We start from the raw sequence: 25,069 nt of genomic DNA, 5'->3' as shown, positions 1-25,069 counted from the left end.
GAGAGCCCCAGGGTGCCCCACAGAGCCCCAGGGTGCTCCGTGCCCACCAAGCAGGGAGGCAGCGGGCCGGGGCCAGGGCCCCACAGCAGGGCTGGGGCGAAGCGGGGTGGCCCCATGCCCCAGGCCAACAGGTCGGGGCAGATCTGCAGGCAAAGGCGAAACATCCGAGCCATTTATCCCGTCACCCCCGGGGACCAGCACCAACCCAGGCCGTGCCAGCCCCAGCACACGGCCCCTGGGCACGCGGGGTGCCAAAGAACGGAGTCGGCGTCTCCCACCCTGGGCCAAAGGCGCCTGGGTGCGGAGCAACTTCGCCATCTCGGCTCTGCTGCTGCGCCACGCTACGACAGCGCCGGGGATTCATTCCCAAGCTCCGGTCGCCATCCCGTGGCTGAGCCGTGCTTCCCGTTCCCCTTCCAGCCTATGGATGGCTGGATGGATGCATGGAGAAGGTTGCATTGCTCGCCTACAAGGGTGGAGAGGCATAAAGTGCGGGGGTGCGAGTGGAGGGGTGGGGGAAGATGCATTGCATATGCGCAGGGGATGGGTGTCGGATCTCGCCTCCGAGCGCTGGCGCGGCACGGGAGAAGGCTTGCACGTTGCCCTAGTGCTGGTGGTGCACGGCGGGGGGGGGATTGTGCATTGCACGAGGGACAGCCGTACATAAGGGGGGTTCGTGCACTGTGCAAGGGCTGGCAGTGCATTGGGGAGGTCGTTCATTTCACGAGGGCCAGCAGCGCACGGGAGGGGGATTGCACGTTGCATGAGGGATGGCAGTGCATGGTGGGATGATCGGGTATCATACGAGGCCCAGCAATGCATGGGAAGGGGTTTGATCGTGCATTGCACGAGGGCCAATGGTGCATGGGAAGGGGTGAACGTGCATTGCATGAGGGTCAGGGCTGCCTAGGAGGGATGATGGTGCATTGCACGAGGGTTGGCAGTGCACAGGGAGGGGTGATGGTGCATTGCACGAATGCCAGTGGGTGGACGGCGACGGGGGGAACGGCGCATTGCACGAGGGCTGGCCGTGCCTGGGGGAAGGGCCATGGTACATTGCACGAGGGCCGGCAGTGCACAGGGTGGCGCGATCGTGCACTGCACGAGGGCCCGCGGTGCACGGGGGATGATGGTGCACTGCACGAGGGCCGGCGGGAGCTGCGCCGGGGCGCTGCGGCCAATCGCGGCGCGGGCGGCGACGCCAACCGCAGAATCAGCCGCTCGGCGCCGCCGCCGCCGCCGTTCGCTTGCCCGCCCGCGCGCCTCGCCGAACCCACCCCGCGCCGCGCCGCGCCCCGCCCCCGCCGGGGGGAGGGGGCGGAGTCGCTCGTAATCACGTGACGGCTCCATCCGGGTCCTTTGCCTTCTCTGCCTCTTCCCAACATGGCGGCTTCAGGTGAGCAGTGCGCGGCGGTCGCGGCCGCCCGCCGGGCCTCGCGGCGGAGCGCCGGCGCCGATGGGTTTGTCGCCGCCGCGCCGGGCGCCGCCGCTTCGCGGGAGGCGGGTAGCGGCGGCGGGAGGGGCGGCGGCCAGAGGCGCGGGGAGGGAGGGGGGAAAGGCGGCGGCGGCGGCGGCGGCGGACCGGGCGCTCCCCCTCCCCTCTCCCCCTCCCCCCTCCCCTCTCCCCCCTCCTCTCAGGGACGGCGCGCGCGCGCGGCCCCCCCCCCCACTCCTTTCCCGCGCCCGCGTGCTATTGGTGGGGGGGGGGGCGCGCGCACCCGCCTTGGGGTTGGGGGGGAGGGAGGGTGGTGGCTCGCGCCGCCGCCGGTGATTGACGGCTCGCGGGGCGGGGGGGGGGGAGGGAGGGTGGGGAGGGGAGGAAGGGAGCGAGCGAGCCAGATGGAACCTTCGGCCGCGTCACTGCGCAGGCGCGAGGTTGGCCGGCGGCCGGGGGGGGGGGCAGGGCGGCACCCACGTGGGTGCGCGGCTCGCACGCGGTCGGGCAGGGCCCGGGGCTGCGGGGAGAGGGGCCGGTACCGGGCCCGGCCTCGCCGCCGCTGCCTCCCGCAGGCCTGAGCTGCCCCGAGCCTGCTCTCTTTAGGCTCTGAACCGCGGCCATGCAGCGGGCGGCAGCAAATGGTGGCGGGCGTCGCTCCGCCGGAGCGGCGTACCCTTGAGTCTCCTTGCAGCCTGCCGCCTCTTCGCCGCCCGGTGCTCCCTTGCCCGACGCCGTCCGCAGGGACCGATAGTTGTTTTTCCCTCCATGAGTTAACAGCTGGCGGGAGGCACCGGCCAGAGGGCCGTTGTCTCACCATCCCTGAGGGGCGACAGAATGTGAGCGGACGGGCTGAGGGTGCAGTCTTGGCCCTGGATGGGTCTCTTAACAGCAGTTAAGGTCCTTTAATCTGCCTGATGCTTTCTAGCATGCAGTCAGTACTGAAACATGAGGTGTGGAGCTGAAGTCATTTCATTTGGGGGTTATATGGAGGCTTCATAACCGACCAGCCTAGGTCACCCTATTTAAAAAAAAAAAAAAAAGGGGGAGGGAGGGAAATAGCTTTTCCCCTATTTCTCTGCTTATATCTCTAATCAGTAATAGCAAGAGCCCCAGCTGGGTAGGGACCCCCTTGGTACTAGTTCAGTTGGCTTTGTTCCACATGGCTCCCAGGAGAAGAGGCAGCAGAGCATGCATGCTTTTTGTTGCATTTATTTTTCATAAGATGGTGGTAGTGTAGTGTTTGATGTATATAAGATCAAGGCACCAGTCTAAAGAGGCAGGTTTTCTTTTCCCTTTCCCAAACAGTAATGCTCTCCAAAGTGAGCAATATTTCATCCCTTTCCTTTTTTTGAATAAAATACACACTGCTAAATTCACCCCGTGTTTACTGCAAGAACATTGCTTTCAGTGTAGACTTAAAATATCAGGGGCATGGATTGGAACTGCAGTCCTCCGAAACTGAGACACTCTGTTCAATTTGCAGACGCCATTTGGAGTCCCACCAGCAAAACTGTAAGGTCCTGTATTTCGTAGCAAAGCAGCAGGAGAAGGAAATGCCGAAATTGCTTGCTTTTTTCCCCCCTCTCTGTGGCTTCCCCAACCAGTGTGTTTGTGGCTGACTGAAACCTGGCACCAGAACGTGCATGTGCCTGGCGAGACTCTTACAAGTAAAATAAGGAAAACCTAAACCAGAATAGTGCATTTAAATGTAATAGGAAATGTTGGTTGTAGCTGATCGATCTTCTTTAAATTGCTTATTTGTAACTGCATTAAGTACAGTTCCCTTACAGCCTACTCATTATTTTTGGCTTTGCTTGGGGAATTACTCCTAATGAGCAAGTGTGATGCAGCCTGTTCACTGCTGAAAGGTTTTGGCTTGCAAAGCCGCAGCGATAATAAAATGACCCTTTATGTTTTGAAAGAGAAGTGTTAATCACAAATGCCTTTGCATTCCCCCTTAACTGAGGGTGGACTTGTAGGGAATTGCTCCAATTCCTTATCTGACACCAAACAGACAAGTTTCTAGCCCCACAAGCCTGTCTTCAAATCCAAAACAGAAGCAGCCCTGCATTATCTCAGGGGCTCTGAGCTAGAGCAGAAGTATGGGATTATTTGTCGCAGAAAGCAGCCGGAGAACTCTTTGCAGGATTTCATATGACCCAGTTCCTTAACCAGTAGGTGTCATAAACCTCCTCGCAGCTCTCAGCAGTTGACGGGAAGACCAGTGCCTTGCAGAGGGCTGGTTGCCCTTTGACAGGGTTAAAAGCTAACGAGAAGGGCAGCTTTTGTCCAGGTGGATTTTCCCTGCATTGTTTCCCAGAGCCGTGTGAGGCTTTGACAGATTTAGTGATGCAGAAGCAGCACTGTTATTCTGCAACAGAAGTTGCTTCATACTGTCAGCTCCTGCCTGGGACTTGTCAGCCATTTGATGCAAATTGAGCAAACAGCCAGCTTGCAGGTTTTTGGAAACCAGTGGCTGTTAGTTAGTGGGTCTGTTGCTGTTTAGAAGGCATCACTGACACCGCGGGGGCAGCGGTGGGGAGGGCTGCCTGGCTGTAAAACATACTGTTAGCCTCCTTTCTTTGTGAATGACACTTGTCTCTGGCAGGAGGGCATTTCTGCTTCGTTTTTCCAGGCAGTCACTGCAGTAGGTCGCTGCTGCCGATCTCCCAGCATTTTTATCCACGGCTGACGTCATATTTCCATGAGTTTACCCTTGGCGAATGGAACTTTAACCGTTCAGAGGGCTAACAGGATTGAAATTTGCAGTTCGTATAGCTCCTGGCACATGCATATAGATTAGACCTTAAAGACAAGGTAAAAATCTGCACCAAAACATGGGGGTTCAGCCAACTATGCTGGCAGCTGGCGGTGAAAAGGCAGTGCCCTGGCGCTGTGAAGCTCCCGGGGCTGGATGTTGGGGAAGGACCCTGAAGAGCGCCTGTAGCGCTGCAGCGCTCATGAGCAATCGCCATCGAAATACAGCTGCTAATGCAGCGCTGGGGAGCTTGAAGGTGTCACCCTCTGAGGTCAGACACCTCTCAGCTAGATCTGAACTCTCTTACCACCCTGTGCTATGTTTTACGTAGTCCCCGGGGTACTGGTGTGTCAGGAACTGGTGCTTCCGGGCAAGAGGCATCAATATGGGAAGGGAGCTTTCCATCGAAACAAAGGGATCCAAGGGGCCAAGGTGGGAAGTGGCTGCAAGGCTTGCTTTTGGGGTTTTTTTTTTTTTTTCCCCTCTCTCCTTGGAAATGCAGATTCTAAGGGCTGCACACTAAATATGTGTCTGATAAGTTTTGCCTGTAGCGTCTGCTCTGCGACCCACGTGGAACAGCTCCTGGAAGAGTTTTAGTGCCTCGGGAACCCAGCAAAGCACCTGGTTTCTTCAGGGCCTGGGTCTAGTCGCTCTGTGACTTGCCTTGGTGACCTGCGCGCCGTGGGAGGTTTCCAAGGGGAGTTCAGCTCAGTCTCTCCTCACACAGACACTGCAAAGGGGGTTTTGTTGGGGGTACAGGGTAAATAAGGAGGTGTGAAGGCATTGAGGGATACATCAGCCGTCCTGGAGGCGTGGGCAGCCGATGCTCTGTGGGGTGGCGTGCCTCCCAAATGGCAACCTGCACCTGTCTGAAGCGCAGCTGGCAGGGCTGGAGTTGCATTAAGATTGTGCTTTCTGCACCTGTGTTGTGACTGCACAAAAACTGCTTGTGTTTCCAGGCATTTTTCTCCCTTTAACATAGCCATGAAGTCACAGTGCTGAGTCTGTGATTTCACTACTGTTTCCATGGTAACTGAATGAGGCAGTAAAAAAAAGGAAAACCCCTAGGACTGTGCGACTTAACTACAGGATTTGGGCAGGGGGAGGGATGGGGGGGAGAGGGTAGGACGAGCAGTTAGAGCAAATTCCCCCTTCCTGTGCTCTGGCACTGCCTGTTTCCCATGCAGGCAGCAGAGGAAGGTATGTACGTTTGGAGGAGTTGCTACGTTGAAGCCCCATGCACCGAACGCATCCAGCCCCTTTGCTGCGCTGCCTGTTCACAAGTGCCAGAGCTGGAACAGGGAGGGTTTCTGGGTCACCTCACTACAGTGCTCATTTAGCTGCTTTATTGAGCTCTGCTGCAAATCGTTTCAGTGGAAACAGCCAGGCTTAGGTGTGTTCACACTATGCTTGATGGTGGACGTTGCAGAGGTGCCCCGTGCTTGGATTTGCTTTGCAGAGGTGCTGCTAGCAGTGAGCAAGGCAGCTTTGTGATGCTACTGCTGCTTCTCAGCAAAGGCTCATTCGAGGCGGTGAGAAGTACAGGTGGCACTGGGCTCGCCCTCTGAAGCCGGTCTCCCTCCAGAGCATCTGGGTGGATGTTGAGCTCTGAGATGGAAGTTTCTGCAGTCACATTGAATCCTAAAAGCTGGTTTGTGATGTCTGTGAGAGCAGGAAGTGAAAAGGAAGTGGCCCGAGATGTGGGAAGCAAACCAAGCACTGGAAAAGTATTCTCCAGAGCGTTATCAAGATCTTGCCACCCCAGAGCAAGAGGCTGAATTAAAGAGGGAAAGACGGAAGCCAAGAGCCAGTTCCTTTAACGGTGGCCTGGGTGCATCAAGTGGGTCTGTCCTGGAGCTCTGGTGGGAGCTGGGGACTCAGGGGGGCTCAGGTTTGGCTCTTGCTCTTACCAGACCCTCGCTGAATCAGTGTTCAAATTTCCTTCAGTGGTGAGCTCAGTGGAGACCCGTATCCCAGGGGCGCGACCACCTCTGAATGAGTTTGCCTCGGAAGAAGAGCGCAGTGCAATTCTTGCAGCTCTGAAGGGGTGTAGGGCTACTGTCCCAACACGTGGTCAAAGCCACAAAGGTGACAGCCAGAGGTACTGGTAGGACCCAGGGAGAGCAGATATGCTTTTTTAAATTGCTGTTTGTCATTCCATATTGCTCCATATTCACAACCTTAACATAACCACCACCTGGAACAGAGCTGTAGTCTAGCAATGGGGCCAAGCACAGTTCAAAGACCCAAGCAAATATAAGCTTGTACGATCCTTCCTGGCCCTGTAGGAGCCCCTGGGGCGACGAGTCAAGCTCTGCAGGACTTCTCAGCCTGCGTACCAGGAGTGTGAAGGATGCATCCGAAGACGTGGCCGCTCTTCTGAGAGTTGACCCGTGCTTAGCAGGGTGCTGCGGGAGCTGAGTTGGGACACAGGGTGCCTGAGCTAGGGTGATTTGCATCCTGTTGCCCAGCCTTATCTTTTGTATGCTGTTATCTGTAGGGCCTGGCTACCTGGGGAGGCTGCAGTCTTGTTAACTATGTGATGGATGGAAACACAGGCGTTCGTCTGTTGGGTGATTGATGGGTAGTGGTTAAAAACTGGTATCAGTTCAGTACAACCTGCCACTGGATTTCCCTTCAGCCAGAAGGGAGTGCTAATAGTTTCTCCTTTGACTTGCGTAGTTACAGCGCAGGCAGCTCTGAACAAAAAACCTTCCAGTTTGCTGTTATTTAAGATGAAAGGGAGGTTCATAGTGGGACTAGGTAACAGACCTGGGGCAAAAAAGACCAAACTGCAGGGTAAAAATAAACTTTTAGGCTTAACTGTTCTCTGCCTCTCCTGGGATCTTGATAGCAGATGTTTGAAATGAAGATCTGGGGAGAGCATGTTGGAGAACGTGAGCTCTGCTAGTGTTTCCAGGCAGTGATTTTTCTTGTAAGGTATTTGAGTTGCTCAGGAGGGTGGAATGGCTGCTTCTCTGCAATACCTGGTTGAAATAGCAGGGTAAGGTTTCTTGCTGTGCTAAAACCTGAACTTGAGGACAAAAGGAAATAGAAAAACACAAAATTAGGAAGTCTAAGGGCTAGGAGTCGGGACTGGTGTTGCAAATAGGCAGTCACTGTATACCTGCAGCTTTTCACTGTTTTATTTCCATGCCAAGTTTGTGCAGAAGATACCTGCAGTTATTACACTGATGCTCATGGATAAACTTTTGTGGAAGGACCATTTTAACTGCTGTTCAGAGACCAATCCCTCGCTCTTCCTGCTCTGAGCAAAGCAAATGGCAGGCAAGTGTTGGCTAATTGGAGATGGCAAATGAGTAAAGCCTGTAAAACTCCAAGTCTGTCATTTGTATGTTAAAGGTGCTGTGACATCTTTACCAGTTAATTTTCACGCTCCCCTGCCAGGAGGCTGGTAAGAGATATCTGTGTGACGTCCAAGACTGCCAAAGTTTATTATTTGCTCTTACCAAAGATAAGAGCGTATGTTTTCCAAAGCAATTAGTGGTTTGGGTTGCTTGCATTGTAGTGTCTTTTAAAGTGGCCTGGCGTTTCCTTCTTCCAGAATATGACTGCTGAAATACCCAGTCTGCAGGGTTTTTAAGTAGTATCCAAAGTCACAGCATGCTCCTGAGAAACCTAGGCTAAGGTTACTCTGAGAGCTTCCTTAATTGCCTGAAATCCTCTCCTGGTCTTCCACGCTGAGCCCTAAGGCAATGCTCCAAAATGAAGGCTGCTGCCTGCTTTTCTGAACTGTGTGAAAGTGCAAATGATGCAGTTTTAAAAAAAAAAAAAAAAAAGGGGGGGGGAGGAATTGGCCATGCACAAGGCTCTAGCTTACATGCTGCAGCTAAAAAGCACGATTGTACTGATGGGCCTGTCTTGAGCATGGAGGGGCTGGGGAAGAAAAGGTGACTTTGCTCCTCTCTTGCCCAGGTGATTTCAGGAGATGTCACTGCTGGATACGCAGGGGCGCGACCGGATCTTAGTGGCATGAGGACGTGATTTTGTATCGTTCCTTGTGGCTGTGGCATGCTGCGGTGCAGTCTATCCACAGCCAAAAGCATCTGGTTAGGTAGTGCTTTGCTTTCCTTTTTACGTTGTATTAAATACGCAGACATTGCTGAGGTGTAACATCAGGCTACAATCGTAAAATAGCCTAGACAAACGCAGACTTGAGTTGCTGGGTAATCCTGGACCCTCTGGTAGTTTCTGGAACGTGAGCGTTTGCATGTTCCTTGCAGAAACGTGTTGCTGATGCACTTAATTACCTCTTGTGCGTCTGGGTTTTTGGGTGGCTAAAATGACCCTAGTGCTACATTCCAGTGAGATCCGCTTTGCTTGCGCCTCTGAGGAGGTTTTTTGGTTTTCAGCAGTACCCTCTGCGCTCTGCATGTAAATACCTTTCACAGGTAAATGTGCTTTTGGCCTGTGCTCCAGCTGCATGGGGCCGCAGGGGGGCAGTACTGTTTCCTGTAAGGAAAAACGCTGAATTTTGTAACTGCATCACACCCATCTTCCTAAAAATAGTCTGGATTCTCTAGAGCTGTTCAAAGTTGTTGGAATCCATCGCGACACGTGTCTTCTGTCAGATGGTCGCGAAGCCTTGACAAATAAACACCTACAGAGCCGCAGTCGCTTGCAGTTGCTCCTTGCAGAGCCAAAATATCCCGAATCCCCAGCCTGCAGGAATTGGGAAAGCAGTTCAGCAAAGCAGCTTGCTTTTGATCCATAATGGCTTTCTGCCGTGGAAACAGGGTTTGCTTTTTGGCCTCGGAGAGTTCGTTAAGATGTCGGCTAGGACAGCCAGCCAGCTTTTGGCTCCGGAGCCAGCTCAGTTGGCACTGGCCGTGGGATCGCTGTGCTGTGCTTTGCCGCATCTCTGGTTCTTGCTGCTTGCAGCCTGAGAAGCATTGGTTGAAGCTATCCCTGCAAAGACTGCTCTTCTCTCTTTATCACCTCCTCCCAGAAAATAAGCAGCTGATCGCCATGGGGAGACTTGTGCGTACAGCTGACCGGCAAAGCGTCAGCGTGCTTCGAGTGTCAGGAGCCCCGAGTCTGAGCTTGTCTTGTGCTCAATTGGAAGCTATCGTCCTTTCAAAAACAGGAAACATGCAGGATCAGGTGGCGTTTTCCTGCTGCGCTCACCCATTCACCGAGCGTGGATCGGGTCACCTGTACGTTTATGTCAATGAGTGTGTCGGCCACATGGTGATGGTTCAGGTCCGGTTTGGAGTCCGGAAACTTCTGTGGTGGCAGTGGCTGGTGCTTGGGGCTTTTCTACAGAAGCAGCATTGTATTTAATTTAGCACAGAAAGATTGGGTGGGTAGATGCGTTTGAGCCTAATGCCCTTGTAAGGCCAAGGACTGAGTTCCTGTGAGCATTGTTTTGGGCTGAGGAAAGGAATAAAGGTGAGAGGGCCAGGGAGGAGAGCTGGGGAAGGTCACGGTGTTTGGCAAGGAGCATTCGCCTCCGCTGGAGGATCCTGCTCCGTTTCGGGGTTTTGCAGAACGCGGTGAAGTGAATCTTGTCACGTCCTTGCTGAACGCAGCCAGGCTGAGGCAAAAGCCGGGACTTCCTAATTAATGGTGTGGGAGTGTCAGAAGGTGGGAGGTGAACATCCGACAGGAATTACAGGGGAGGTTCACAGAAACAGCTTTCTAGTCTCAGGGGGCAGGTGGAGTTAGGCTAGTGCTGCTTGACCAAGGGGCAGATTTCGTGGCGCTCTGGGTGTGGCATTGTGCATCCGGCTTTGCGATAAGCTTCCCAGTCTCTTCCCGTCCCTTCTGCTTTTGGGATGTTCTCAGTTCAAGATGACAGGTCGCACCAGAGCAGCTCAAAGCTGTGTCCCCCACCAGCACCCGTAAGCCATTCAGACTAATCCTTGTTCCTTCACCCAAACAGAACTAGGCTGTGCCAGGACATTACTTACTCTGGTCCTTCTCTCTCTCTCTCTCTGACAGCTAAGAAGAAGAACAAGAAGGGCAAGACCCTCACTCTGACGGACTTTCTGGCAGAGGATGGTGGTGGTGGCGGTGGACCTACCTATATTCCCAAACCAGTCAGCTGGGCCGACGAGACAGATGACCTGGAAGGAGATGGTACTGTCATTTCCCAGCTCTCAGGAGTACGCGGCTCCCAAACAGCTCTTTAACTGTAAAACACTGATGAAAAGTCTCTTGGCTTGCAGCATAAAAGGAAGAAGTTCTCCACTTCTGGCTTCCTTGCTGTGTTTGGCAGTGCTATGCGGAGTCAGTTTGCCCACAGATAGATTCTCCCCCTGTCTCTTGTACAGCTGTGGGGGAAGACTGGGTGTGAAGTGTTGGTAACTACACCACTAATGACTTCTGATTTGTCAGTTTGGCATTGATTCAGTTGACCATATCCTTTAACGGTTGATGATCCAAAATAAAACATTGACGCATTATGAAATTTTGCTAGTTGTTTCTTTTCTGGGTAATAATTAAGCTCAGAGAATGAACCAAGTTCTTGCTGTGACTGGGGCTCGCAGTCTAGAGAAGGTGAAGGGGAGGGAGATTTGACCGTGGCCTACAGCACCACACGAGGAACAGAAATTGGATAAAGAGCTTTTTATTAGCGTAACAGCCAAAGATGTAGCACAAACTGGTAGCTGGAAGTGGAGGCTGGGCAAATTCACCCAAGAAGCAAAGCGGAGAAGTTTAATAGTGAGGGTGAAGACCCACTGGAACAGGTCAGCACTTACAGTAGATTTTCCTTCTGAAAACATTAATATCAAGCCATGGTATTTTTCCACAAGACATGCTGTAATTTAAACAAGAATTAATCCTGGGAAGACGCAATGCTTTGCTAAACAGGTCATCAGTCTAAATGAACGTTCTCCCTTGCAGTTTTACTCTGTCTCGGTTTCTCCTTGGTGGCTAGCTCTTGGCTGCGCCTTCCTGTGCCTTTTGTGCAGTTTTCCTCTTGCATGCATTGAGGAAGAGTCACGTTAGCGCATCAAGAACTGTTGCGTTCTCGTTACTGGACTGTCAAACAGTTCAGCCATATCAGATTAACTTCAGGGCTTTAACTCCTTAGTTGTAAAGTAGGTGAGTTGCCGCCGCTTGCGGGGCGATGCGGATGTTGGCATTTACAGTAAGGGGCCTCTGTTTGTGTTTTGTTTGGGTGACTTGCAAAATTTCTCTCTTAGTTTCCACCACTTGGCATAGTAACGATGATGATGTGTACCGGGCCCCTCCGATCGACCGCTCCATCCTGCCCACCGCCCCACGGGCTGCTCGGGAACCCAATATAGACAGAAGCCGCCTCCCAAAGTCACCCCCCTATACCGCCTTTCTGGGAAACCTGCCCTATGACGTGACGGAAGAATCCATCAAGGACTTCTTCAGAGGACTCAATGTGAGTAACAGCTTAGAGCGTGCCTTGAAGAGCTCTCTGCTGGTCTGGGCTGTGTGGCAGGGCGGGGCTGTGGGTGTAACAGTGAGCCGTGGACCATTAATCCCATAATTTGGATGCTGCAATCCCTGTTCCTATCCTGCTGGGTAGGGTAGTGAGGACATACAGGTTTGCAAACTGAATTGTCTTGCCCAACCCAGCTTTAAAGCAAATGTGATGGAGCAGATGTTCCAGAAACGTTCTTGCAGAAGTTTTTGGCTCTCAGCTCCTGTCTGTGCCATGGCTCCTCAGGCTCATTGTGTAATATATGTGTACTGCTCTGCGACGTATTGCTGCGGATCAGCTGAGACTGATCCCAACTCCCGAAAGGCATGTTTGTGTCTGGAGTTGGTTGTGAAGGGTGTTTTCTAGGCCTGCTTTCAGGAGGAATGTTTCCCTGTCGTGGCTCTCAGATTGCTTGGAGCTCCTCTCTCCTCTTCTGGAGGAAGCTCCTTTGCTGGGACATCTCTCTTGCTTCTTTCTTACCTGAAGCAGAAGGGTGAGTTGGCAGCGGAGCTTTTAGTCAGCTTCCTTAAAGGCTGGACTGCAGGGATTGAATCGGTGTAGTCTGGCACCTTCTGTGAGCATGTGCTGGATGTGAGTGAATCTGAAGGAGTTTCCCAGTTGGGGTTCACTCAAGATGCTTCCTGCCCCATGGCTGAGAATAGAAGATGCTCCCAGGGAGACTGGAACTGCCATGAAAATAATTTTTTTTCCCAGCTTTAACAATGTTTGAGCGCTTGGATGATTCAGGAAGGAGATAGGGAGGGTGAAGGAGGGACAGCAAGTAGCAATGAGAAATGGTCACTTCCCTTCCTCTGAAGGTCAGTGTGTGAAATACAGCTCATCACGTCATTGGGTCTCAAACCCAGTGTTACCCGCACGACAGTGTGCTGTGCTGATTGCAGCAGATTGTTCCTCACAGGCCGAGTGACACTGTTTACCTTTATCTTCTATTTTCAGCTTGTTTTTCTAACCTTTTGTGCCTGCTGAGGCAGCATCCACTCCTCCTTAGGAAGTAATAGCATGGGTGAAACTCCTGTATGGGAGCAGGGAGTAGGAGGGAACTGGGAAGCCACAGTCCCAGCCAACTCTAGGCAAATGTTTTCCTCATGCTACATAATTGGGTCAGTGCTACGGAAGAAAGTAAGAGGCGATGTGCAATGGAGCTGGGATGTTGAGGCTGTTCTGCATCTTGCTCGCAGCTGAGCAGTGCCCGGAACAGGGCAGGTGGGTGCCCAGCTGCTGGGGAGGAAGAAGGCATCTTCCTTGTGGAGTCATCTCTGATGACAGCACGCAGCCGTGTTGCCTGCTGGTGTCTGAGGCATCGCTGCTCTGGAGACGGCCACGTGCTGTCCTGCTGAACAGTGACCGACTGGCCTGGTGCTGAGAGTGTCTGGAAGCAGCTAGAGACCTGTTATAATGGTCTGAGCAGTGCAGCCAGACTTCTCTGGCTGCTCGGGTGTTCACCGCAGCGGGAAACGGACTGCCTTACTGCCCTCTCGCAGTCTGAGCCGTCTTGCTGCAGAGACATTATGTGCAGTGGCAGGGGGTTGCAGTGAAAAGATAAGTACAGATTTTTCTCCTGGGCTTTGCTTTCACACTTGCTGAACAGTCATTTGCTCCACATGAGTCACTTTAAGCTGACTACCCAGCCCCTCCTGTCGCTTGTTTGAGCGATGGCTCCTCACTTGTGGCTCATCCGAATGCAATTTGTGCTTCTCCTTTACCACAACAAAATGAGCTCCACAGTCTGCTGCTTCCCAGGCCTCTGAGCAGGAAGTGACCTGGGAGCAACTGCACTTTGGAAACTTAACTCAGATGAGGAAAGACTGTAGAAGGCATTAGTGCAAGAGACATCTGATAGAGCCTGGAAGTGATGCTGAGAGCTTAAAGCACCCAGTACAGTGTGACCAGAGAGGTACATATCCCCCTGCAACATACAACCTCGCCTAGCCTTCTCTTTCCGCCCAGCAAGTTCTCCTTGCAGCTGGGAATAAAAGGGCCGAGGACCTGTATTGTGTGGCATGAAAGGTCTTTGCTGCGCAGCTCAGAAGCTGACTTTAAACAAGAACTTTCTCAGGAGCCTGAAACGAGCTGTGAAAGTGGGCAGGGTGCAAGGGCTTGAGGAGCCCACGTCTGATCAGGTTGAAACACTGTACTGGGGGCGCAGACTAGCTAGATGTACAGTGTGTTAATACTGGCCCTTGAAAATTTGGCTCTCGCGCAGATTTCCAGCAGCTCCAAGCTTGTTGAGGCTGACAGCTAGAAACTTCTTGCCAGTACAGAATTCCTCTCTCCAAACAAATATCAGACAGTAGCCCTTCTAGAGGGACCCTCTTGTGTGTTTGAAGGATGAGTTAATCCTCCCTTTCCCTGCTCATTGTTGAGAGGATTTATTTAATCTATTGATTGTAATGGTATGTGTTATGAGTGGTGTCCAATAACTGTTTCAGTGGACTCAAGAGCATCATATTAACACCAAGGAGGCAGAGTCTAACGAAAACGTTCCTCTTCTATTTGACTGCAGATAAGTGCTGTACGTTTGCCACGGGAGCCTACCAATCCGGAGAGGTTGAAAGGTTTTGGATATGCTGAATTTGAAGACATAGACTCCTTGCTCCAGGCTCTGAGCCTCAATGAAGAGGTGAGTTGAAACCTGATGGAGTAGGACCAGTGTGTGCAAGGCCTGAAATGTCATCCTTTCAGATCAGGCGTGTGGCCCCCAGTGTTGTGTAACCCCGTGTGCTAAAAACGCATTATGAAGTATCCTCTTGTAGAGAGGGTGCTCTCACTGCTTGAGAAAGACTTGACTGGGGAAGAAAGCTTTCTTTAGGGCCATCAAGTCTCCAGGAGAGCCCCCTGTGTTGTAAAAGCTGTCTGCTGTGCGTGCTGTCTGTGTTCAGGCATCATCCCGGTATCATCTGTTCTCACCCCTTGCGTCTTCAGGCTGCAAGGCTGATTTCTCGGTGTTGTTTTCAGTCTCTAGGGAACAGAAGAATACGAGTGGATGTTGCTGATCAAGCTCAGGATAAAGGTGAGTATCATACTAGGTCACGATCTCCTCTTCATATCAGCGGACTCAGTAACCACGTCTTACACTGAATTTTTGAGCAGCCTGACTAAAGGAAGACGAATCACTGTCGTCATGATCAATCTGCCATATGCCCGAGATACGGAGCGCAGGTGGCTAGCTGGCAGCTTTACCTTTCTGACCCAGCAAACGTGCCTATGATTTGCAGTCCTTCAGGCTGATCACTGGGCCTGAACCTTGCTTCAGGCCAGTGCCTGGGCTCAGCTCCTGCCTGCTTTGCTGAAGGGCCCAGCTGGAATGTTTTGCCTGCTGGCACTTATCTCATAATGTTGTTTTGGTCCCTCCCACACCCATGTACTGTCCCTATCTCACTAATTGAATCAGCCAAGGGCTGTTGTCTTTTCAAAGCGTTGGCAGTTCCTACTGATACATCAATAGGAAAGCAAAGTGGTGAATTCCGAGAGCCTGGGTTGTCTTCAGTGTGTTTTAAATTACTGTTTCTTGCCCACGCTGAACTTGAACCGTACTCTCACTCAGTTCATCGGTTACAGCTGCTCTCAACTGCCTGCAAGCTTAAATTTCTTTCCCTTTCCTTGCAGATCGGGACGATCGCTGCTTTGGCAGGGATCGTGATCGTTTCCGTGACTCAGAGAGATTCGAGAGTGACTGGAGGGCCCGTCCTGCCACTACCGATAGTTTTGATGATTACCCACCACGCAGGGGTGACGACAGCTTTGGAGACAGTAAGTTGGCAGAAAGCTGTGCGTTTGTTCTGCTGCTGTCCTAAGACAGTGGTTTTTAACCTGAAGTTCTTTGGCCCATCTTGAGGGGATCTGAAGGATAATGAAGTCAGCTTGTTGCCAGAGAGGAGAGTGGTGTAGGAATGTATATCCCCTTCAGAAAACTCTTAAGGTTTCTGCATCAAAAAGGGGGTTTTGGTCTCTCCTGTCTGGCATCTGATCAGGTCATCCATAATCACAGGCCCTTCCCTCCGCTTCTTCCCTGGCAAGCAGATTTCCTGTGGGATTTGGTGGTTGCTTCCCCTGCATCTGCAGACCAGAGCTTTCTCAGGAGCCGAATCTGCTCTCTCTCTCTCTCTGTATGGCTAGTTCTTCCTCCTTTCCATTGTTTCCCCCTGAAAATCAGCATTATCTTGATGTCCAGGTGTGCTTTATCATGCTCTGTGTGTGATTGGACACTGGCAGAGCCAGCCACTCATAGCTAATTCTCGGGAGAGGGCAGACGGGTCAGTTCTGCTGTCGCCCTTCAGGAGAGGAGTAGTGAGACTTTCTTGCTTTGCCAGGGGTTTGTGACTATTACAGTAGGGAGCACGGGAAAATCCTTGCCAGTATCTGCCACCTGAGCTCTTAGATGGCAGACAACGTTTTTGGACGGTGTGTTAGAAGTGCCAGGTTCTCCAGAGCTGCCTTGCTCATACTGTGCCATCTTCTCCTGCCTCTAGGGTATCGGGATCGCTATGACGATCGGTATCGTGATGGCCCACGGAGGGATATGGACCGTGGCTTCGGGGGCAGGGATCGTTATGATGACCGCAGTAGAGATTATGACCGAGGTAAGGTATTTCAGAAAGACTGCGGAGGAGGAGAGGGTAAGGATGAGCTTCTGCCCACGCAGTTTGAATTCCACTGGTGACACACCAGCTATGCTGACAAGCTGTCCGACATGGCACAGTTCCCTCTCATAACTGGGGGAAGAGGTGTGGAAGATGAACGGTTGCTTTTCCCCTTCAGGCAACTTTAATCTCTGGTGTGCCTAGCCCTGCCCTAGTCCTTATCAGAGCCCAGGTGTGGTCCAGACTTCAAGGCCTTTTTGTGTAGAAGACACTAGCCTGCAGGGAAGGCCTCCTTCTCTGCACCCTAGCCAGCCTCAGGGATAGCACAGCATCAGGAGTAACCGGGCAGGTTTTCCTCTCCTCCTGCAGGCTATGATTCCAGGATAGGCAGTGGCAGGAGGGCCTTTGGCAGTGGATATCGCCGGGATGATGACTACCGAGGTGGCGGCGACCGCTACGAAGACCGCTATGACCGGCGGGATGACCGGATGGACAGGTGGAATTCACGGGATGATTACGGCCGGGATGATTTCCGGCGTGAGGACAGAGGTAACAGCTTTGGGAGGGCAGAGGGAAGGTGAGATCCGGCAGCCCACAGCTCTGCTGAGAGCTGTTTGGGGTGGATTTCGTGCTTGCTCACCCTGATTTCCCTCTCTCCCTCCCTCCCAGGTCCCACTCAGAGACCGAAACTGAACCTGAAGCCTAGGAGTGCACCCAAGGAGGAGGAGACCTCCGTGGCCCCTGCGCCCCAGTCCAGCCGGGCTGCCTCCATCTTCGGGGGAGCCAAGCCTGTGGACACAGCTGCCAGGGAGCGCGAGGTGGAAGAGCGGCTACAGAAGGAGCAAGAGAAGCTGCAACGCCAGCTGGAGGATGATAAGAGGATAGAAAGACGGCCCCGAGAGAGGTGAGCAGGGTTGTGGCAGAGGGAGGCTTTGCCAGGAACGTGCTGACCTGGGGGATGTGGCTGCCCTAAGGTGGGCTGCTGGGCTTAAAAATCTGTCCTGTAGGTAAAAGGAGCCAGCCAGGTACTTCAGATGATGTCCATGGAGTTGGGTGGCCCCTTGGACAGTCTGGGAAGTGAACGGTTGATTCTGCTGTGGGCTTATTTCTGCCTTTCCCCCTTGTGGGGTTTTTTTTTTTCTTTCCTCTCTCTCTTGGGGACGGTGCTGGTAACGTCTCCAAGGGTGCTCTAAACCCACTTGCGAATCCTTTTCCCTGCCTGGGTCCTGTCCACGCGTGTGCTCCTCCCCATGTTGCCCCACAGCTCCCTAGCACACAGTCAGACCTCCTCTCCCTCCGGCGCAGGCATCCCAGCTGGCGAAGCGAAGAGAACCAGGAGCGATCACGGACAGGGAGTGAGTCCTCGCAGACTGGCAACTCTGGTCCCCCCGGCACCTCTGTGGGAACTGGCCCAACGGGCAGAAGTAAGTTGGGAGCACGGTGGCCCCAAGCCCAGCCCTGCCTGTCACATAGCGGCAGCTTATGGCTGAAAGCAGTGTCCGTGGTATTCTAGCTCACAGCACATACTGTAGGTACATAGGTGCTCTTTCCAGCTAATCCTACATTCATACATGTCTCTTGTGGCTAAGTGGGGGACCAGGGATGACTGGGAGCGTTCGTGCATCTATCACAAAGCCTACGCACTGTTCCGGTCCTGCTGCTCTGCTCACTGCCTCCATCTCCCCTGCAGCCACGCGAAGGAGGGAGAGCGAGAAATCTTTGGAGAATGAAACCTTCACTAAAGAGGACGATGCCCCATCTCCCACCTCCAAACCTCGAGAGGAGAAGCAGCCTCTGAAGGTGATGCCTGCACCACCACCGAAGGAGAACGCCTGGGTGAAGCGAAGCAGTAACCCCCCTGGCCGCTCGCAGAGCTCTGATTCGGAGCAGCACTCTCCTACAAGGTGAGCACTAGCTCGGATTGAAGAGACTCTGGAGTGTGTGTCCTAGGCCTTAGCCCTCTAGATCCCCTGTGCCAGGAGGCTGTTAAAGCCACTGCAGTCTCGTCTGTCTTGACGGTGGTTAGTGTTCCTGTTGCCCAGAGATCAAGCCTCCCTTGGCAGCAAATGGCACTCCCTGATATGGGCCATCTCATTCGCTAGGTCTTGATATTTGTGTTCTTTATTTCCCAGTGGCAGCCAAACAGCACCAAGCCTGCACTTGGAGGATGGGGCACCCCCAAAGAATGCTCACAGGAAAGGTAAGACAGGGAGACGGGGTTGATGGCAGTGCTCAGCTGCAGGATGTCACAGCTATAGCAATGCGAGATGCTCCTGGCTCTAGGAGTAGCTGGTACATGACTTGAAGCTCTGTAAGCAAAAGGAGTCTTAAAACTTCATCCAGGGACCAGCTCAGGATTGGTTTCTATCCGTTGAAGTGTGTGGGTAGGATAAGGAAGGCAATTCTAGGGAACTGCGAAATAGGTAGGAACTGCAGAGCTGGCAAAACTGTCCCCTGTGTGGGAAAGGGCACAGACAGCAGACGTTCACCTGGGGGCTTAGGGATGCCAATGCTATCAGGAGCAGAAGTCCAGACCAGGATGCTAGGCCGGAGGCAGGGTGGTGTGCGGGAGGATCAGGTGACGGTGAGGCGGGATGGAGCCGGGTTCCTCTCCCGGCCTCCAGCAGCCCTCAGTTCTCGCGGCTTATGGTGGCACATTTGAGGGCTCTGGGCAGTCAGCGTGGTGGCTTGAGGGGATGATGTGAGACCTCCTGGCTTTTCTCCCTTTCAGGAGACGAGAACAAACCGGACGGTGGGAAGGAAGGTGGTTCGAAAGTCCGAAGCGGGAGCTCCAGCCGTGGCCCAGGAGATTCAGATAGGTAGGTGGCCCTGGGATCTCACTGCAGCATCCACGCAGCCTGACTCCTGAGAGGTCGGCAGGTTAGCCCCGAGTTGGGAAAGCAGGATATCACCAAGCCCAACCCAGCTGAGCTCATCTAGTCATTCAGACAGGTCTGCAGTTAGACTTGCCCTCCCTTCCTTCCCAGGACCACAAACTGCGAGACTCCTCTCCTTTGTGTGCCATGTTTGGGTGCAAATCAGTATTTGATTAAGATCTGGGCTACATAAAAACCCTGTTGATCTACCTGCTGGGAAATGCAAGCTATTTCCTTTTGCCCTCAGCACGGACGCCTTGCACAGGACTGATCCAAGTGCAGCTGTAGCCTGGTAGCAAGCTGACCACCTCCAACAGCACCTCAAACTAACTGGACTCTTTCTTACAGGAAAGAAAGCAGAAAGGATCATGACTCAAGACCTGCATCTGAGCCAAAGAAACTTGATGAGAACCCAGCCTCCGTAAGCATCCCGCCTGCTAGTTGTGGCTTTAAAATGGTGTCAGCAGAGGAGCACTGGGCTTGCCCCTCGGGGCTTAGAATACCTATGTTCAGTTCCCAGCTGTTCCAGAAAGCCCCTCTGTGCAAATTATTGTCCTGCTTGTATCTGGGATCTTTAAATCTGGGGTGGCAGGAGGCATGAAGGGAAACAGGCGGGTGGGAGAGCTGTGGAAATAAGAAGTCTGACCAGACAACAGCACCTCCGATCCCTGTTTCAGTCGTGTGCTGAATTTGCCTGGTGTTCACACAGTACCTGTGCTTGGGCTGAGTCCTGCTCTTGGATCGCCACTGGGGCAAGACGGGTTAGATGGAGACCTGATTCTTTTTTTTTTTTTTCTTCCCACTTGATAGTGAGGCAGGGGTCTGACTGCCCTTTCAGAAAGACTCCACAGAGTAACTGGCTGAATGCTTTGCCTGGTGTCTAACATAATACATGTCTCTCTTGGACCCCTCTCTTTCAGCAGTTCAGCCATGCTAGCAAGTATGCTGCTCTGTCAGTAGATGGCGAAGATGATGGCGAAGATGAAGAATGCGCTGAATAAAATCTCCAGGTCCTGCGCTGTCTCCTAACCAGTTGCCACCCGGGATCATTCAGAGAGTAAAACCAAACCTCTATCCAGACAAGACAGAAATAAAACCTAAAACTCAACATCTCCTGGAGACCTTTCTTAAACTTTTTTTAAAAGAAAAAAACAAAAAACAAACACAAAGTACAAAAAAGGAAACAATCTCTTGCATGCTGCTGCAGCCTTTAAAGTATTGAACTAACTGGAGAAACCTCTGCAAAGAGTAGCGAGAGAAATGCAGGTTTTTCAAAGGAAAAAGAGCCCTGGCTTGTCCCAAAGCCGAGGACTCGGAGCAGCTTCCGGTGTGGCTAGAGCCTAGGTCCTGTCAGATAGTGCGGACGTAGAACGCGGTAGCCAGGGACTCTGGAGAGGTGTGAGCGCTTTGAGCTGTAGGGCAGCTAAGGAAGAACTGGCTTTTCTCCGTCATCTTTTTGCTAGCCTAAAATGGATGAATTCTGCAATGCTACCTTAAATAAAAGATCACCTTGAAGGTAGGGATATGTAGTCTGAGGTTCTTCTAGCTTTCTTTGAGGGGCTGTCACCTCTCCAGTGCAACACTGAGCATTGCCCCGTGCAGCAAGGGAGGTGAGGTCTGTGCGTGGGGAGGGGGGAGTGTTGGACTGTGCACTGGGAAGCCCTCGGGTGCCTCAGCTGGGACTGAGCTCTCACAGTTGTTGGATGCCTCAGCTGGGGCAACCCATCCTGAAAGGAACAGGCCGCTTTTCCCTGGGGTGCGGGAGTGTCCCATACCTTGTTCAGGAATGACCGGAGCACCGCGAGTCCTGTGCAGGCAACCAAGCTGACGGAGGCTCTGCTGGTATTTTGGAGCGTGGACTCGATACCCTTCCTCCGGCTTGGCGAGGAGCAGCGTGGCAGCAGGTGGAAGTGTCAGTTCCTGAAAGGTATCGGCATCCCCGTGGGCACCTTCTCTTCTCCCTCTTTCTTCCTCCTTGCTTATCCTGGGTATGAGGAGGTAGCACAGTGCTCTGGCATTTCACCTCCCCTCACCCAACATCTGCTTTTCCAGTGTCCCTTTCTTTGGACAAGCAGATGCTGGCAGCCCCTTGGCATAAGCAGTGCTCCCCAAGCCCCGAAATGCTTGTAGCGAAGTAGCCTGGAATTGGCATGATCTCAAAACTTGAAATGTTTTAGCAGAATTTGTCACCTTCACCAGATGTCCGAGCTGACAGCCAGGTCAGTGTCTACACGTGACACAGGGCTTGTGCGGGCCACAGGGGGACGTGGGGTCTAAAACGTAGTTGGCAATGTAGATACCTGCATTGTGATGTGGCCAACGCTCACCTGGCTTCCAGAGCATGTGCTCACGAGGCAACTGTCACCCTTTTTTTGGGGAGAGGGGAGGAGGAGAGACCTGCGTGCTTCCTTGCCTCTCTCCCACCAGAGCCACTGGCAGATCTCTTCCTGGTGTCACCTTCGTGCTGCTGAGAGGCTGCAGTGGCTGCTGATTAGTTATTTCAGTGACTTGGAGTTTTTTAGCTAGTTCAAGAAAACGTGACATCAAGGGGACGGCACGTACTGTAGGCAGGATATAGAGACTGTGCTTCAAATTCTGCCCCAAGAGCAGAGCTGGACTCCCACCGCAGTGTTGCTGTAGGTCTCGGTGCCGCAGGGGCTCTACTCAGAGATACTTAGTGCTAAATCACACCGGGGAGGGAGACAGCAGCCTGCTCCCACCCCTCCGCTGTCAGGACAAGTTCACTCATTGCATTTTACACGTTCTGAAGATAACATGTAAAATTTGTACAAAATATCTTCTATGAAAATGATTTGTAATCTGTAGTGGACTTCCTGGGAGATGTCTTTTATTATGTAAACCCCCCCACCTTGATTTGTTTTTGGGTTTTTTTTGTTTGTTTGTTTCCTCCAATAAAACTAATCTTTAAAATACCCTTTAATGCCCAAATCATTTGCAAGTCTCTTGCTCTGGTGCCGCTTGGCAGCGGGCTGGGCCCAAGCTCTCGACTCGCTCCTCTCCCAGAAGCAGAACCTCAGAGCTTCCTTTTAAGTCCCTTTACCCTGTCCTAAAGGAAGGTTCACTGGGCCCTGCAGGTGGCAGGTCCCTTGTCTCTGCCTGTGTCAGCACTGATTTCTTGCTGCCACCAGAGGGTGGCCTTAATCCAGCCTGGCCTGTCCCTAACCCTCCCTCTGCTCCTTGCAGATCCTGCCAGGATCCGGCCGCAGGCCTCTGCCGGTAGCAGCTCCCGGGCTCTGGTTAAGGAAGGCGACTCCGGCAAACCCACCTGGGCCAGAGAAGGGTCTTGGCAGCCAGGTCTGGCATCACGAGCAGCTTTGGTGCAAGCTAAGTAACATCCTTTTCTCCTCCAGGGCTGGTGGTGCCACCTCAGTCCTGGAAGTAATCCTCAACCGAAGGCCTGGATGCGGGACAGGCTCTGCCCTCCTGCCTCCCAAAAGGGATGTTGATCCAAAACATCCCCAAAGCCTTCTGGCAGCAGGCAGGAGAGAAGCGGAGGAGGAACCCAGCAGCCACTGTGTAAGATGCTCTGTGCAGAGAGCCCCAAATGCCAGCTCTGATCTCCTCTCCGTGGCACCGAGCCCGTCATCCTTCAGCAAGCAGCTCCCTGCAGACCGGTGAGATTCGTTAGCAGCTCCTCTGGGCGCGTTTCTGGTCTGTGCTTGCTCCTGCCAGAAATACCCCTGTAGACCGTGGTGTTTCTTCTGCTCCTCCTGGGCTGGGCGAAGATCACAGGCGTCACTGGTCCTCTCCCCTCCCGGGCGCCTGCATCTGCTCCTCTCCGCCAGCCCTGAGCGGGTTGACTTGTCTCCCAGTCAGCTGCTGCCTCTCGCTGCTGTCTCCTCCTCTCTCCGCTGATACGTTCCCACGCTGAGCCCAAACCGCCCCGTCTCCTTGTGAGCTCCACAACGTCCCTATGACCGGTTGGGACTTTGAGCTCTGGAGTGGCCGTGCTAAGCCAGCGCTTGGGTGCAGAGCACCCAGGGGCTCTAGTGCGCGGGGAGACTTGTCTCGCCTGGTTAACGGGCCTGCTTTTAAGCGAATGCTTAATTAACCCTGCTAGTGTGGTCGGCGCTCGCAGGGAGCAGAGGGAAATGAGCTATTTGATGCGATCCTATTTACGAAGGGTGCTCCGTTTAAACCTGCGGTTTAGCTGGTTCCTGACTGTGCTGGCTGCAACTATATAAAGCCGCTCAGTGTCTAGCGCGGGAGGGAGTCGCTCGCGGCAGTTCCTGCGGCGCGACCGCGGAGCCTCCCCCGTGCAGGCTCCCGCCGCTTGTTTGCGTTTCCGTGCGCTAATCGTGCTCTGAAAGGTCCTTCTGGGTGCTGCCGGGACAGGCCCAGGCTTGGGGGCCTCTGCCGGGCTCCTGTCTGCGCCTTCGCCCTGCGGCTGTTTATCTCGAGGCTGCTTGCGCCGGGCCCCGCATCAGCTCCTACCCCCTTGTGCAAACCTCTCCGCCTCCGCTTGGCTGAGCCGCGATCCCAGCAGCTGATCTCATTCCTGGCTCCCTGCTCAAAAACTTGATGGGATTAAGTACCTGTATCCGGCCTCTGTCTGGGCTTCCTATCTATAAGCTGGAGATGATAAGCCTGGGAAGATGGAGGTGGCTCCAGCTACTCCAGCAGTCGCGCTTTCTTGCTCTTTCTTGCTCAGAGCGCAAAACTGCAGCCGGAGCTGGTGTCGGTGCAGGACCTACCCCAGCCGGGCTCTCTGTGTGCTCCCCGGGCTGGAAACCGTCCCTGGGGCCGCTGCCTCCCTCCTTGCGCTGCTGCCCTTGCAGGAGAACACGGCCCGCCTTGTGGGCTCTGTTTCTTTAAAAAAAAAAAAAAAAAAAACCAAAAAAACACACACACCTTGGGCCCGATTTCAGATCGTGTTTTTGCAGAAGAAACCAACACTATCTGGGCCTTCGCGGCGTGTACAATCGAGGCTCTGTGTTCGCTCCTGGGGCTTGGACGGCTGCTGTGATGTTGGGGCCAAGTCTCATTCCAGCCTGCCCCGTTTGCCGTCGGGCTGGCCGGGGGCGGGAGGGCCCCGAACAGGGCTCTCTCTTCATGGGGTAACTCGTCCCGGCTAGCAAGGTAGCGGAGGTGGGGGGAGCGCCGGCGCGGGCTTTTGGGGCCGGGACGGGGTGCACCCGCTGCCTCTCCCGGCCCTGAGCTTTCCGGCCACGGGGGAAGTTTTGCCCGGTGGCCGTAGCGGAGCAGAGCTCCGGGCTCCGCTCCAAGGAGGCTTTGAGGAGCAGGAGAGGTGAACAGCCTTTGGGTTGAGGGTTTGATGAGTGCAAGAGCCACCGAGGAGGAGGAGGAGGGTGCCGAAGCAGGCAGGGAGCTGCCTGCTTCCCCCCCTCCCCATCTCCCTGGCTTTCCAGCTAGGCTGGAAAGACAGACCCGGAGGGCCAAGTCTAACCGAGGCCGGGGTGCAAAGAGGCGCAGGGACGAGAGGGCGAACGGGCTGGCGGTGGCAGAGCTGCAGAGAAGCAGCTTTTCCCAGGCGCGGGGCGAGAGAGGTGTGTGCATCTCTAAAGGCCTTTTTGGTTGGCGTCGGGTGCCCCTGAGAGGTTTGGGGTCACGCGAGTGCCCAGGCACCGGCTCCTCGGCCGAAGCAGCTCGCGGTTGGAAACCTGGAGCAGGTTCTCTCCAGGTAGGAAACTCGGGCCGCGGCACGCCGGGAGGCGACGACGCTGCTCCGAGCCGCCCAGGAGAGGGGTTTGCTGGCAAACCGTCCGCCCCGCGTCTCCGTCCCGCTGGCCACCTCCTTGGGCTTTGCCAGCTGCTCGGAGATGCTCGAGGACGTCAGGGTGCCGGGGAGCATCCCTGCATCTCAGGCTGTCGCTAGCCCCCCGACGAAGGGGAAACCCCCATCCTGCCTGGTGCATCCTCCAGCATCCTCGTTTTGGGGATGTCTTCGGTCAAGGTGCCCATCGCAGCGGGGTGGGGGGGGGACACCCAGGA

The 25,069-nt window shown here is 53.9% G+C and overlaps 1 protein-coding gene across 2 annotated transcripts; it reads left to right on the top strand.

The window, feature by feature from the left end:
• Positions 1 to 1,185: 1,185 nt before the first annotated feature.
• On the top strand, positions 1,186 to 22,029 carry EIF4B (eukaryotic translation initiation factor 4B). 2 transcript variants are annotated; one of them, XM_068921378.1, is made up of 15 exons: positions 1,186 to 1,396; positions 10,161 to 10,298; positions 11,369 to 11,577; positions 14,144 to 14,260; positions 14,596 to 14,650; positions 15,247 to 15,390; positions 16,110 to 16,220; positions 16,590 to 16,769; positions 16,890 to 17,124; positions 17,526 to 17,644; positions 17,911 to 18,124; positions 18,353 to 18,420; positions 18,952 to 19,039; positions 19,445 to 19,517; positions 20,020 to 22,029. In XM_068921378.1, exons 1-15 carry the CDS (start codon positions 1,384 to 1,386, stop codon positions 20,095 to 20,097), a joined length of 1,842 nt encoding a protein of 613 aa, XP_068777479.1. In that variant the 5' UTR covers positions 1,186 to 1,383; the 3' UTR covers positions 20,098 to 22,029. The 2 variants fall into 2 exon arrangements, with proteins under 2 accessions (XP_068777479.1, XP_068777478.1); XM_068921377.1 differs by having other exon boundaries at positions 1,288 to 1,396; positions 20,017 to 22,029.
• Positions 22,030 to 25,069: the final 3,040 nt, after the last annotated feature.

The sequence above is a fragment of the Struthio camelus genome, chromosome 28, assembly GCF_040807025.1.
Source record: "Struthio camelus isolate bStrCam1 chromosome 28, bStrCam1.hap1, whole genome shotgun sequence".
In the NCBI taxonomy this organism is placed as follows: Eukaryota; Metazoa; Chordata; class Aves; order Struthioniformes; family Struthionidae; genus Struthio; species Struthio camelus.
Note: the sequence above shows the minus strand (reverse complement) of the source record. Positions and strands in the feature narration are given on the sequence as shown.